The sequence below is a fragment of the Stomoxys calcitrans genome, chromosome 3, assembly GCF_963082655.1.
Source record: "Stomoxys calcitrans chromosome 3, idStoCalc2.1, whole genome shotgun sequence".
NCBI lineage: Eukaryota > Metazoa > Arthropoda > Insecta > Diptera > Muscidae > Stomoxys > Stomoxys calcitrans.
Window position 1 is genome coordinate 101,325,770 of NC_081554.1, and position 15,301 is coordinate 101,341,070.

General features: G+C 44.2%; 1 protein-coding gene across 1 annotated transcript; it reads right to left on the reverse strand.

The window, feature by feature from the left end:
* Positions 1-238: 238 nt before the first annotated feature.
* On the reverse strand, positions 239-13,138 carry LOC106095586 (GATOR complex protein Wdr59). The gene is made up of 9 exons (XM_013262823.2): positions 12,701-13,138; positions 12,436-12,646; positions 4,072-4,204; positions 3,862-4,012; positions 3,616-3,789; positions 2,904-3,560; positions 750-1,781; positions 461-682; positions 239-391 (listed from the first exon to the last, which is right to left on the reverse strand). Exons 1-9 carry the CDS (start codon positions 12,980-12,982, stop codon positions 302-304), a joined length of 2,952 nt encoding a protein of 983 aa, XP_013118277.1. The 5' UTR covers positions 12,983-13,138; the 3' UTR covers positions 239-301.
* Between the last annotated feature and the right edge of the window lie 2,163 nt (positions 13,139-15,301).

Sequence of the window (15,301 nt, forward strand, 5' to 3'; positions counted from 1 at the left end):
ATGGACATTCATTGAATTGAGGTAGGTTGGTTGTTGCCATATTTAATCTAAATTCTTCTCCATAAGTGGCAATGCACGTCTTTATGTAGTTGGTTATACTATATTGTGAAAAGCACAACGTAGCCATCTAGAAGTATATGGAAGTATATGATGATACTGGAATTGACAGCAATGTTATGGAATAGACAACTATTCCATAAAATTTTAAATTCTTGCACTGTACTAAAAGAAAACAGGCTTAATATAAAAAGTTGTATTATTGTCGAAAATGTGATGCATTATATTGTTTTCAATTTTTATATCATAAAAATAACTGCCATGCCCGTATTTCCATGTTAGCGGTTTGCTGTAAACATTGGCAACCGCAACCTGTGGCGCACACATTATGTTTCTGTCATTGTAAAAATGAGAAAGAGACATTGATTGTTGTTAAAAAGAAAAAAACAAATAGTTGTCATACCTGGAACCATTGTTTCATATGCATCAAATGACCGCCATGGCCACATGCCAGACAGGCATTTGCAGCGCCTTTCACAGGTATGCGACAAAGGGCGCAAAAAAGAACAGGTCGCTGACAGGAGGAACATGCTGATGTTCTCTTTGTTTTATTGCATCCGGAACATTCGCATACAAATTCAACTCCTTGTGGTGGACATTTGGTAAACAGGGTATGCTTAAGAATCTACGAGTGGAAACAGTGACAAAAATTTAGAACCAGAAGAAGTTTTCAAGAAATCAATATGACTCACCAACGACCGAATGTTCAATAAATGCCAGCCATATAAAATTTCCGCATATATTCTCTTGAAATTGTCAAATAGAGGCATTCTACAGCGACGTATTAACGAAGATGCGCACAGTTCACTGTTTGAAAATTTACCATCCATGCAATCTAATGAATCGGACCACGAGTTGCTTCGTAATTGTATGGATCCTAAGCCCGACTTAGTAGAAGAATGTGTGTCAACAGGAAGAACTGTGTGATAAGGGGAAGTGTTCGGAGTTAGTATTGGTAGTTTGCAATGTAGGTTTCCTCCCACACAGGAACCTCCAGCACCCCCACAATGAGAGCCACTGAAGCCGGCAGGATGAAACAAACAAGACAACATGACAGACGTCTGCAGATCTCCTGCTGCAGCGAAATGCAAGATAAGGGCATCTAACAGAGCCTTTTTGAAAGGATCCTCGTTCAAAAGAGATTTGATTAACTTTGTTTCACTTGATGGCACGTTTGGCGTAGCGATCATTTCAGCCATAGTCCATATGGGCAAAAGGTCGTAACGGCCTTGATTTTCGCAAATACTGCGGTTTTTTCGACATGTTGCCATTATATCTCGTTTGTCTAATGAGTATTCATTGGCCATAGCTTGATTAAGATAAAGTAATTTACTGCATTCGTAAATATGAACAATTGCCGTGGAATGGTGCACTTTTTGAATAGATCGATTTTTTGAGTGCTTGGAACTCATACGATCCTGTAGATAAAATGAAGCATTCGAATCGCGATGTGTATATAGAACAGGCTGCGGCCCCATGACGTTACCCAATAGACCGCCTCCATTAATGGCCGAAAGAGTTCTTGGAGTGATATTTTGGTGACGTAGTGTTAATCTTTTTGTGTTCAAGATTTGTGTGAAACTACAGAGTATGCCTACAGCATTAAACGTCGCTGCTGATGTCCTTGGAAAAGGAATGCACGCATCATGTAACGCGCCGCTTAGTGCTCCCTCCAGTCGAGGAGATTGCAGCCGGAGTTGGGATTTTTCGGAACCACCGCCAGACTAGAAAAAAGAAATCAAATTTAAAGGCTTATAATTTTAAGGAGATTTAATCTAAAAAAAAAAAAAACAAAGCAGATACATATTTATTTTCATTTCCTTTGCATTTGATCTGGTATACCATGTTATTTTGTTGTTGTTTATCTATTGGCGCTTTGGTGATTATGAATATTGAGTTAAGTGTTGTGTTCATGGCAAAGTTCATGTTGTTGTTTATTATTTTTCTAAGCTGTTGGTTGTCGAATAGGCCGGTGATGTAGTTTACACTGTTAAAATTGTTTGCCATTTTTTCGGATGTGTTGGATGTGGGCGCAAATTTTTTTTTTGATTTTAATTTCCTTGATTAAAAGTTTTAGTTTTGATCGGAAAGCTTTTTTTTTAAATATTTGTTATTATTGTGGTGAAACTTTTTAGCCCATTAGCCCATCTTTCCTTTATTATTATTTTTTTTTTCGAAAGTTAACAAATATGTACTCTAGGATATTTTAAGATGAGCGGGCCAATGATTTGTTGAACACAAAATAATCTCATTTCATCCACGGTGAAAAAAAAGGACTGGAAGTTGAGCTTTCGGATTTTTTTATTCCGCCACGGGCACTATGTGTACCTCACAGCATGCAACGATCTGTATGTATGAGAAGCTTTGTGAGGGCCAGGCGCATTTAAATAACCAATGGCCATATGTTTTTCCGCAACGAAATTGCTCACTTATAGTAGGTTGACCTTCACATACAAATTTGTGGCTGCAACAGCAACAACAAAGACAATATAAAAAAATATGCTTGTCCAATAAATGAAAAACCAACGGTTAAAGCTAAAATGTGTCTACAGGCTACGGATTGTGAATGCTCCATACGGAGTAGATTCGAATGCAGTCGCGGACAATCAGCGGTATTGAGTGGAGTGCTTAGTGAGGACCAGGCGCATTTAAATAACCAATGGCCATATGTTTTTCCGCAACGAAATTGCTCACTTATAGTAGGTTGACCTTCACATACAAATTTGTGGCTGCAACAGCAACAACAAAGACAATATAAAAAAATATGCTTGTCCAATAGATAAAGAACCAACGGTTAAAGCTAAAGTCGTGAAATTTTGTACGAATATTGGTTGCAGCGTACGTACCTTTTTCATTGCTGCGACCAATGCCCTCAAACATTGTTCCAAACATGTACGTGATTTCTTGACACGTTGCACAGCATTGGTTTTTAAAACCTTTAACATCAACCTCGACAATTGATCGTGCATCGTGGTACCTTGGCAAAAGTTGAAATCTGGATAATTATTTGGACTCGGATACTCAGTTGGAAATTTTATTTGCAATACAATAACGTGTCCGCCAGCAGAAATATTGAAAATTGCAAAACGTTTGATTGCATCCAGGGTGTCGACTTCAACATGTGGCATATTCGTATTCAACAGTGAAAATTCGTGGTGAAGGGAGCACGTTGGTTGATCCGTTAGTGAACGAGCCACCGTAGTTTCCTCTCTGTGCCTATGAATAGATGTTCGCGTTATTAAAGGAGGCGAGCGCGACATCTGAACATTGTGTGCAACCTCAAGTGATTCAGTAGGTAAGGAGACAGCTACTGGTAGCGTGCGTATAGCTGGTGTTTTCTGGAAAGATGATGAGTAGATTGGCTGAAATTTTGAAGGTGTTTCTACTCTGGATTCGGATTCATAATTTTCATTTAAGTCATTCTCGGGTTCACACTGCTTTAACATTTTATCATCAATTTTCCACACACGCAATGTACGATCACGTGACCAGGTAACTAATTCCTTAAAATTCAAGTGTTAATATTATTCCATTTCCTACTTCGAAACAGAGTCTTACAATTTCCGTTTGGTTTTCCCGATTCGGTCGCCATGCAAAATCCAATATAACATCAGTGTGTCCCACAAAAGAGCAGACTGGGTCATTTTGTTTACTGTTACTCCAAAGAAGTAAGCTGTTGTCTCCACGGCCCAAATGAGGTACTACTATGCTTACCAGGCCATTCCCGATAGGCTGTGGCAATTATGTGATTAATGCATCAACTATTAATAGAATAGGAATTAAAGTGTTTAAGAACCATATTACCGTATAACGAGCCCTCCACACTGGTGAGTTTGTAGTGATTATTTTTTCGGCTCTTCTGGGATTGTTTATGTCGAAGTACTTCACCGTTCCATCTTGGCTAGCTGTGGCCAAACACGTTTCTCTACGATGACTCCAATTGATACCGTGCACCCTAAAAATGTGGTCTTTCAAAACTTTATGAATTAAAAAAAAAAAAAATAAAAACGGTACCTATTTTGGTGTGCCGTAATATAGTGAATAGGACAAGATCCTTTGCGTATATCCCAAATTCGTAGATCTCCATCGTGGGCGGCAGCCAGTAAATTTCCAGACACTCTGTTAAATCCAACTTGAGTGGCTCCCGCTAAAAAATATTAAAATATGGAAGGAAGAAAAATTAATGCATTACAATCGGTGACCAAATTCTTTCCATGTTTACAAATTCACTAAGTTCGCTAATTAATAAAATTATTTTTAAATTAATATGGCCAAAGTCCTTCCGGAAAATACATTTTTGACAAATTTTAACTAATACTGAGAATAATGCTGAAAGTCAAAATTTTTTAAAATTTTTCTGTATGTAGATACGTTTCTTGTTGGTTGGAATAATAGAAGGCGCATCGTTCTCAGGTTTATTGAGAGGCTTGGTGCGGATGATCCTAAGATAGGGAGGAAGACTCTCAAAATTGGACTCGGGATTCGCTGCGCAGGCTACCCCAAAGACACGTCTAGATTCGAAAGCTGCACCGCAGTCAGCCAAAAGGCTGCGGTCACCTGGAGGGCATCCCATGCCCAAAAGTAATAGTAATATGGGTCCAAGAACCTTTGCTGAACAGTACTCCATACCTAGGAATAATTGAAGTGGGATAGTCAATGGGCTGTCATCAGTATACTCCGATGCATACTGATGACAGTCCATTGTTTCGACGATGCGGTTTTTTTGTTTGTTTTTCTTCTTCCGTCGCTAAGCACTAAAGATTCAGTAGTAGCCAGCCTTGAAATAAATAAGTCTCAATACTGTTGGCTTCCCTATATATGGCACACGATTCAGAGATTTAGAGATTTACGGACAGTAAAACTGCCATAAGTGCACTAACAACCAGGACGGTAAGGTCACAAACAGTCTTGCAGTGTAAGAAGGAGATTAACGCCTTCTCTGAGAATGGCAAAATCCGCATCGTTTGGGTGCCGGGCCATAACGGAGTAAGTGGAAATGAAAGGGCAGACGATTTGGCGGTGAAGGTCAAAGACTGCCATCAATAAAGTTGGTCAACCCGAAGCCTTTCGGGTCGACGCAGTCCGAGTTAAGGGAGTGGGCGACGAATGCGCATGCAACATTTTGGAACAGCGAAACGGTCGGTAGGACGGCGAAAATCCTATGGGGGATCCAGATCGTGAGAAGACGGAAGGAAGCAAAAAGGAGGTCAGTATAGCTATAGGTATCATAACGGGACACATAGGACTACGAGCTCACTTATGTAAAATCGGTGCGGCAAGTTATAGCATGTGTAGGGCTTGCGGAGAAGATGATGTGATGTTGGAGCATTTCCATTGTTACTGTCCGGCTTTCGCGTCTAACAGATACCGGCTCTTAGGTGGAGACACAATACCAGACATGAACCAACTTAGGGGAGTGGTATTGAAAACAATTAAGGATTTAGTAAGTTGCACGGAATTCCTAACTTAAAATTTTGTTTTAGAGGTTACTTTATAGTTTTTAGAGCGCACAACAAGTCGTCGAACTATGTGCCCCCACGACCTCTCCCGTGTGGCAATATACGCAACAGCAGCATCCCAGCTCCAATAATGCCAGGTCAATGCCGGGAAGTGTATCATTTTTGCAACTAAACTGCAAACTCCGTGGCAAGATCGGTGAGATTGTGGATTTTATGGACCGGTCGCAGCGATCCAGAAGACAAAGCTGACCAACACCTGCAGCTTACACAGTTGTCACGGATACAATGTGCTACGTAAGGATCGCTCAAGGAATGGAGGTGGGGGATTGGCCTTCATGATACATCGTTCCGTGCAATATAAACCCATCTCGCCTGCGCCTGGCGCTAGTGACCCCTACATGGAGCGCATGGGGATTGCAGTTATGTCCGGTACTGCCGAGATAGAGCTATACATCGTGTACATACCGCCGGTTGGTAGCTGTTTCCCAATTAATAGCCAAGGTTACAACCCCGACATAATTGGGTTACTATCTGGCCATAATCGTCTGGTTCTAGGGGACTTTAATGCGCATCACATTTCATGGCTTTCCCCCCTAGGTAACGACCTGCATGGCATGGCTTTGGCAGAGCAGATTGAAGGCTCCACGTTTTGCACGGTGAACGAGGATGCCCCCACTAGAATTACGAGGAGGTGCAGCAGCCCGCCAGACATTTATATTGCATCCCCCGGTCTTCTGAGTGACGTATCCTGGCAAGCCGTCATCTCTTTGGGGTCAGACCACCTCCCCATAACCATAAGCTCTGAGCGCCGAACGTTTATCAATCAAAAGAAGGCCGATTGGGCTGACTTGAGAGAGTATACCAGTCGCTACTTCAGAGAGTATACCAGTCGCCACTTCAGTGAACTGCCACCCCCTCGGATATGCTAGTTGCCGAGAGGAAATTTCGTACCAGCCGGTCGACTACCCTAAGTGCGGCCCAATTTCCCGACGCAGGCAATGGTACTCACAGACGAGCGTGATAGGATTCGTTGCGTAGACCTCACTAACCGGAGAATCAGTGAGCTTAATGTGGAAATAAACAGGGTAGTCACCGAATATAGGTGGAATTTGTGGGTGGAACACTTGGAGCAACGTAACTTAGGCACCGGTGCAGGCAAGCTGTTGTCTACTGTTAGGTCACTCTCGAACCCCGGTAGACGGGACGACAGGACTTCAGTCACTCTTGGCGAAGTAACAGTGACTGGTTCGAAGAGAAGCGCCAGGTTGTTCAACCGTCAATTGGTTGTGCATTCCGAGAGTGACAGGGCAAGGAGGAGTGCCATTGGCCGTATCCGTGGTCTCCGAGCCGATGGACAGCCATCACAATTTACCATGGGCGAAGTTACGAATGTCATCCGTGACCCCAAATGATCAAAGGCGTTGGGCCCCGACGGAATCTCTACATTGATGTTGAAGAATCTGGATTAACCTGGAGTTGAGTACCTTACCACTGTCCTCAACCTGTCATTGAACACTCTTATAGTTCCCGATGTCTGGAAAATGGGCAGAGTGATCCCGCTACTGAAGCCTGGAAATGACCCGAGTTTGGGGGAATCGCACAGACGATATCCCTTCTCTCACCAGTGGCAAAGACGCTTGAGGCATTACTCCTGCCGAGCCTCGTAGGAGAATTTCCGTTCGCCGAGCATCAACATGGATTTCGGAGACTGCACAGCACAACAATAGCTTCGCATGCCATCACCGCACACATTTGCCGTGGCTTCAATCAGACCAGGCCATGTGATAGGACAGTCCTCGTGGCACTGGACCTTTCGAAGGCATTCGACACGGTCAGCCATGCCAAATTATTTTAGGACATCGCCAACACGTCCCTCCAGCCAGGCCTGAAACGATGGGTCGCGAATTATCTGTGAGGCCGCCAGTCATTTGTGGAATTTAGGGATAAGAAGTCGAAACACCGTAGAGTGAAACAGGCAGCCGGTTGTACGCACCGGATTGACCCGATGGAATCTTCATCGGCAAGGGCTGCCGCCTCAGTGTACGTGTTCGTCTTTTTTCGTCATGGGAGAGGCACATCCCGGAGTGCCTTCTCCGTATGCTTCTGGTCCGAGCCGGGATTGAAAAGAACCCCGGACCCTGGTTCTGTTCCGTTTGCCAGAACCGCCTTCATAATCGGTCAGTGTCGGTAAGGTGTAACCGGTGCTTGGAGTGGGTACATTTCCGTTCTTGCTCTGGCCTAACCTCACTACGGGAGTATAGTCATTCTGGCTATGTCGCTAGGTGCTGTGCGAACATAGCCAGCAGTGGGTCACAAGCGTCGCCGTCGTCGCCTTCGGCGTCCTCGTCGTCGGACTATGTGACCCCCCCGACCTCTCCCGTACGACAATTTATGCAACGACAGCACCCTAGCCCTACTATTGCCAGGCCAGTGTCGGGAAATGTATCGTTCTTGCAGTTAAACTGCAATGGACTGCGAGGCAAGATTGATGAGATTGTAGATTTTATGAGTCGGAAGAGCATATCGGTCGCAGCGATCCAGGAGACAAAGCTGACTAACACCTGCAGCTTGCACAGTTGTCATGGCTACAATGTGCTACGTAAGGATCGCTCAAGGAATGGAGGTGGGGGATTGGCCTTCGTTATACACCATTCCGTGCAGTATAGACCTATCTCGCCTGCGCTTGACGCTAGTGACCCATACATGGAATGTATGGGGGTGGCAGTCAGGTCTAGTACTGCCGAGATAGAGATATACAACGTGTATATACCGCCGGTTGGTAGCTGTGTCCCGATTAATGGCCAGGCCTACAACCCCGACATAAGTGGGTTGCTATCTGGCCATAGTCGTCTGGTTCTAGGGGATTTTAATGCACATCACTCGTCATGGCATTCTCCCCTAGGTAACGACCAGCGTGGCATAGCTTTGGCAGAGCAGATAGATAGCTCCACGTTTTGCACGGTGAATGAGGATGCCCTCACTAGGATTACAGGGGGGTGCAGCAGCTCGCCAGACATCTCAATTGCATCCCCTGATCTCCTGAGTGACGTATCCTGGCAAGCCGTCATCTCTTTGGGGTCAGACCACCTCCCCATAATCCTCACCATCGACCGACCACCCGACTTCATAACCTCTGAGCGCCGGACGTTCATCAATTACAAGAAGGCCAATTGGACTGGCTTCAGAGAGTATACCAATCGCCGCTTCAATGAACTGCCACCCCCCTCTGATGTGCTTGTGGCCGAGAGGAATTTCCGAGACATCATCAACGCAGCAGCCGCTCGCTTTATACCAGCCGGTCGAATACCGCAAGTGCGACCCAATTTCCCGGCGCAAGCAGTGGTACTCGCAGACGAGCGTGATGGGATTCGTGCTATGGACCCCGCTAACCCCAGAATCAGCGAGCTGAATCTGGAAATAAACAGGGTAGTCAACGAACATAAGCGGAATTTGTGGCTGGAACACTTGAAGCAATGTAACTTAGGCACCGGTGCAGGCAAATTGTGGGCCACTGTTAAGTCTCTCTCGAACCCCGGTAGACGGGACGACAGGACCTCAGTCACTTTTGGCGAGTTAACCGTGACTGATCCGAAGAGATGCGCCAGGTTGTTCAACCGTCAATTTATTGTGCATCCCGAGAGAGACAGGGCGAGGAGAGCCATTCGCCGTATTCGTGGGCTCCGAGCCGATGAACAGCCATCACAATTTACCGTGGCCGAAGTTACGAATGTCATCCGTGGCGCCAAACCTTCCAAGGCGTTGGGCCCCGACGGAATCTCTACATTGATGCTGAAGAATCTGGATTTACCTGGAGTTGAGTACCTTACCACTGTCCTTAACCTGTCATTGAACACTCTTATAGTTCCCGATGTCTGGAAAATGGGCAGAGTGATCCCGCTACTGAAGCCTGGTAAAGACCCGAGTTTGGGAGAGTCGTACAGACCGATCTCCCTTCTCTTACCAGTGGCTAAGACGCTCGAGGCATTACTCCTCCCGAGCCTCGTAGGAGAATTTCCATTCGCCGAGCATCAACACGGATTTCGGAGACTGCACAGCACAACAACAGCTTTGCATGCCATTACCACACACATTTGCCGTGGCTTCAATCAACCCAGGCCATGTGATAGGACGGTCCTCGTGGCACTGGACCTATCGAAGGCATTCGACACGGTCAGCCATGCCAAATTATTTGAGGACATCGCCAACACGTCCCTCCAGCCAGGCCTGAAACGTTGTATCGCGAATTATCTGTGTGGCCGCCAGTCATTTGTGGAATTTAGGGATAAAAAGTCAAAACACCGTAGAGTGAAACAGGGAGTTCCCCAAGGTGGGGTGATATCTCCGGCTCTGTTTAACCTCTACCTATCCTCCATCCCACCTCCTCCAGACGGCATAGAGATCGTTTCATATGCGGACGACTGTACGATCATGGCATCAGGCCCCCCACCCATTGATGACATCTGCGATAGGTTGAACGTCTACCTCAACGAGCTTGCCTCATATTTCGCTGCAAGAAATCTGAAGATATCCGCCACCAAATCTTCAGCCACACTGTTCACTACAAATACGCGTGAGGTGAATTCTGAGCTGACTGTGATGGTAGATGGAGAAATGATTCCGACCATCAAGTGTCCCAAAATACTTGGCGTCACATTTGACAGCTCCTACACTTTCTCCCCACATGCCACAGCAATCTGCAATAAAGTCAAAAGTAGAAACAAGGTCCTCAAGTCACTCGCTGGCAGCACTTGGGGTGCAGACAAAGAAACCTTGTTGACCACGTACAAAGCAATTGGCCGGTCTGTGGTAAGTTATGCAGCGCCAGTGTGGTCACGTCAACTTTGTGACACGCAGTGGAATAATATTCAGATCTGTCAGAATGCCGCACTCCGAACTGCGACGGGCTGTGTCCTTAGTTCTCATGTGGACCACCTCCATCAGGAGACAAAGATCCTACCAGTGCGAAGACATAACTACATGCTGTCTAAGCAATACCTTTTGGGCTGTTATCGCAGAAATCATCCAAATCATCATCTTGTGGATAGATACCCACCGCCCAGAAGCCTTAAGGTAGATCTACACGATCTAGAGCGTGAGGTCCAGCGCTACAAGAGAGAACCTCTAGATCAGGCGGCATATCAAGCGGGTCTGAACAACATTCATGCAGACACGGTAGCAGACGCGTTAATTGGCTACCGGGTGAATGTAGTCCTTGGAGAACGACCGCCACCCATTGCACCCGAAGAAATCGACCTCCCCCGGCAAACCAGAGTGGTTCTGGCTCAATTACATTCCGGCAGATGCAGCCGCCTCAATTCCCACAGAGCTAGGATTGATGCCGACGTGCAAGATGTATGTCCCGATTGTATCCAGGGACCGCACGATACACGTCACCTGTTTAACTGCCCGGCCAGACCCACTCGACTCAGATCCAGATCCCTGTGGACGCACCCCATCTTAGTCGCGGAGTTCCTGGGTCTTGACACTCAACAGAATCAAGCAGACGAAAGATAGTATACAATAAACTGCTACAACAACAACAAATCATCTTGTGGACAGATATCCACCGCCTAGAGACCTTAAGGTAGATCTACATGATTTAGAGCGTGAGGTTCAGCGCTACAAGAGAGAACCTTTAGATCAAGCAGGTCTAGGCAACATTCATGCAGACACGGTAGCAGAATCGAGCAGACGAAAGATAGAACACAACAAACTGGCACAACAACAACAACAATGGTGCAAAACACTACTTTTTTCGCTCGATTCGTTTACCAATTCATTGAAAACAGCTGATTTTGTAAAGCGGAAACTTCTGTATTGGCTTGAATTGAAAACTTTTCAGACACAGCACCGTTATGGCTTTCGGCTTTTAAAAAAGCCTAGACGCTCGAAATTTAAATATTACTTTCTATATATAGAAGAAAAAAATATTATTTACCGTTAGTCTATGTTGGAAGCCGAACATAAACCCGCCTTACTTCTCTTTCTTTTATAATTCGGGAAATAATATTTTCCGTTGCATTTTAAGGAGTGATCATAGACCCAAACATAACATTCACATTCGTGGAATTCAAATTCCAGAAGTTTACCATATGAGAACCATGTTGGATAGATATTTTGGGTGCGCTCTATACAGCTCGCTTTTCGCAAAAATATTAATATACAATTTTACGACAATCGGACAACAAATGTGACGTGTACCTTGATTACAAGAATAGCTAAATCGAAACAGGAAGTGATTCTAAAAGTGTGCCCTTATTAACTGCTTTTTTATTTGAATTATTTTGATCTCAAGAAGTCATAGCGGGATATCGGTACTTAGGGGGCTCATATCACCATATAAGTCATAAGATACGTTTTTGAGCCAAATTTCAGCTGAATCAGGTCAAACTTTAGGCTTCTAAGGAATGAAAGAATCAAATCCGGGGATCGGTTTTTATGGAGACTATATCTGTTTATAGACCGATTTGAATTATACTTCGCATGTATGTTGGAAGATATAACTCAAGTGTTTGGTCCAAGTTTCAGTCATGTCGGATGAAAATTGAGGCTTCTAGGGGCTTAAGAAATCGAATCGGGGGATCGGTTTAAATGGGGGCTATACCTGTTTATAAAACGATTCGGATCATACTTGGCATTGATGATGGTAGTCATAATTCAAGTTTTTCCTCTAATTTTCAGCCACATCGGTCCACCCGGGTCAAAATTTTGGACCTTTGTGTGCATATTCGTATTCTACTAAGGGGGTTTTTTGGCCACTTAGGGGGTCCACGGCCCGAGCCCCAAAACCGGACTTAATATTAGGGATCCTGGGGTCAAAAATAGGAGGTATGCAAAACATTTTATTTTTTGCGAACTACCCCGTAAAATACAGTTCAGCCAAAACGGTACACTGTTTAATTTCTAAATTTTTACTTACACATACAAACGGCACTGAATGACAATGTGGGCTTCCTGGAGTCTCTTAGGTCCCAAATATGAGAAAATGTATCAATGGAACAACTAACCAATAGGTTTGGATTTTTGCCATGCCAATCGATATCTGTCACCATACGCGTGTGGCCTCGCAAAAAATGAATATATCGAGGCTCAGCAGCTCCCCAGGTGACAACATCAATATGTTGACTAGTCTGAAAGTAAATAAATTACTACCTTGGAAGATACACATAATGTATTTGCTTTACAGCTATGGCACATGACTCTTTGCTTTCCGGACAAATAGCAAACTCTGCCGCTGACACTTCATATTTGGAATTTGTATTATATTTTCGTAAACAGACTTCGGCAGAATCATCACCCAATTTTTGTAAAGCTAAATGACGACGTCCTGCTAGAAGACAAAATTTTCCGGTGTAATCCACCGTCATAGCTGTGGCCTGAGATTCACGATGCTCGTATAATTTGTAGTTAGACTGTTCGCATCCAGCACCGCGTTCACCGCCCCTAACTGTATCACCTGTTGGCATTTTGTTGTGTAAATTCAAAACTTGCAAATTTCTAATGCAACTCGCAAAAAATAATAAAAATGATTTGGATATATATTCTGGATTTTGATGTGACGGTCGGTCGGTTGTGGGCTGTTTTTGTTTAGGTTTTTTTTTGTCATTCACTGGGGAATGATTAAACCTACGCGGGTTCTACCATTGGGGACATACACTCCCAGTGAATGTCAAAGCCGACTTTCCACTAATCGACTTTTTGTGTAAAAACGTCGAAGTCGACTTTCACTGATTAAAAAGTCGAATAATCGACTTTGAAGTCGAAAGCCAATTTTTGTCTACTACTGCTTCGACTATTTTTTGGCAATGGTTGCATGGCGAAACAATTAAAGGTGGTCTTATTTGTACAACAACCACAAATCATATGGTGCAATCCGGCTTCTTGTCATCAAGCAGATCTACGTTTTGCCAACACACACAAAGAAATTTGTGTGTGTGTGTATATGTGCGAGTATATGAGCAGAGAATATGCGAGAAAGAAGATAACAACAAAGAGAATGAAAAAAAAAGTTAACAGCTGTTCGCGTGAGAGCTCCTTTTTAAATACGCCTTGCTATGGTTGCAGCAGTTAGAAGCGATCTTTACAGGGAAAAATACCAAAACTAACTCGAAATGAACTCCAAAGACCCAACAGGGGAGGGGACATCTTTACTCTGCGTTTTGCGTCGGCGGCACGTATTGATACCATTAAACAGCTCGTCAGAGGTATCCACGCTCCCGGGGAGGGCGCAAAGCTCGACGCACAGATCAGGGAGGAGAAGGAGGAAGGAACTCTCCTTGTGGTTGGCATTGATTAAGTTCCGTGGCGAGTTTGGCTAAGACTAAAGGCATGGCGCACTACGGGAGCAAGGCTGCCTTTTTCAAGATTGGGCAAACTAGGAAGGCAAAAATCCTCATATTGAGACAGCAGGCCGTGCAGTGGAAGGTCACTCAATACCGGCCAATAAACAGGGGGCTGAGACGAGACAATCGCCGCATCTCTCAATATTGGAAAGACTTGGATAAGCAAAGATCCTAATACTAAAGTTTCAGGCGGTGCAGTGGCAACAGACCCAACACAGCCTTACAAACAGGGACCCGACGACGGAGGTAAAGATCCTAATATTGAAACAATAAGCGGCGCAGCGACAGGAGTCTCAATGCAGCCTAACGAACAGGAGCCGACGATGGTACCATCACCTACTCCCAAGAAGCTAATTTACTTAAGATTTGGAAGAATAAGATAGGCAAAGTTCCTATTATTAAAACGTCAGGCAGTACAGCGAATGGAAACTCAATGCAGCATAACGAACAGAGACGCTACGATGGAACCATTATCGACTTTAGGAAGATTCGAAAGACTAGGATAGGCAAAGAAGGAAATTCAATGCAGTCTAACGAACGGGTTGCAGACGATGAGATCATCACCTACTCCCAAGTTGCGCATTTACTGGAGATCGAATGATTGAGGCAATCCAGGAGAGAGACAGCTACTCACGCTCTGATGAAGAAAATCAGCAAAGGCAAGATTCATATTGCCTTAATTCAGGAGCCATGGACGACCCGGAACAAAGTTTCTGGACTGCACCATATCAACTACCAATTATTCTATGGTAACACTGGTGCTAGGCCGAGGACCAGCGTTATTTGTCATACAAATTTCAATTATGTTTTTTTCCCAGAGTTGTCAACGTCGGATGCAACAGTGATGAGACGGTGGAGCATACCTGGCATCACTTTACTTATTTATTTAATCAATTCGAACCCAAGTGGCTTGTATGTTGATAGAAATTTAAACAAAATAGGGATTAATATATCTTGACATAACACTTGAATACATAATTATTAAAAAATTTTAATTTTTAGTATAAAGTCAGGATTCACTAATAGAAGGTTAGGTCACATGCAAAAACACAAAGTGGATAGGCCCCATAAAAATCGTCAAATCTGACGATTGAAAATGTCATCATATAGGAGAAAACGTAAACAAAGAATGAATGTAAAAAGAGAACAAGTTGACATCCTCAATGCCAAGTACTGCCAAATATTAAAAAAAAAAGTATATCGGCTGATCGCTTGGCTTAACCTTATTCAGTGAATCCTGGTATAAAGTTTATATGAAAGAAAGGCAAGGGTGGTGTTTATACCTAAGCCCGGCAAGGCAAGTTATGCGACACCAAAGGCCTACAGACCCATGGAACGTACTGTGGACACCATTATAAAGAGTATGACATCCAGCGAACTGCTCAAATACAAACAGCATGCCTATGTCAAAGGAAGGTCGGTGGAGACTGCCCTGCATGAGGT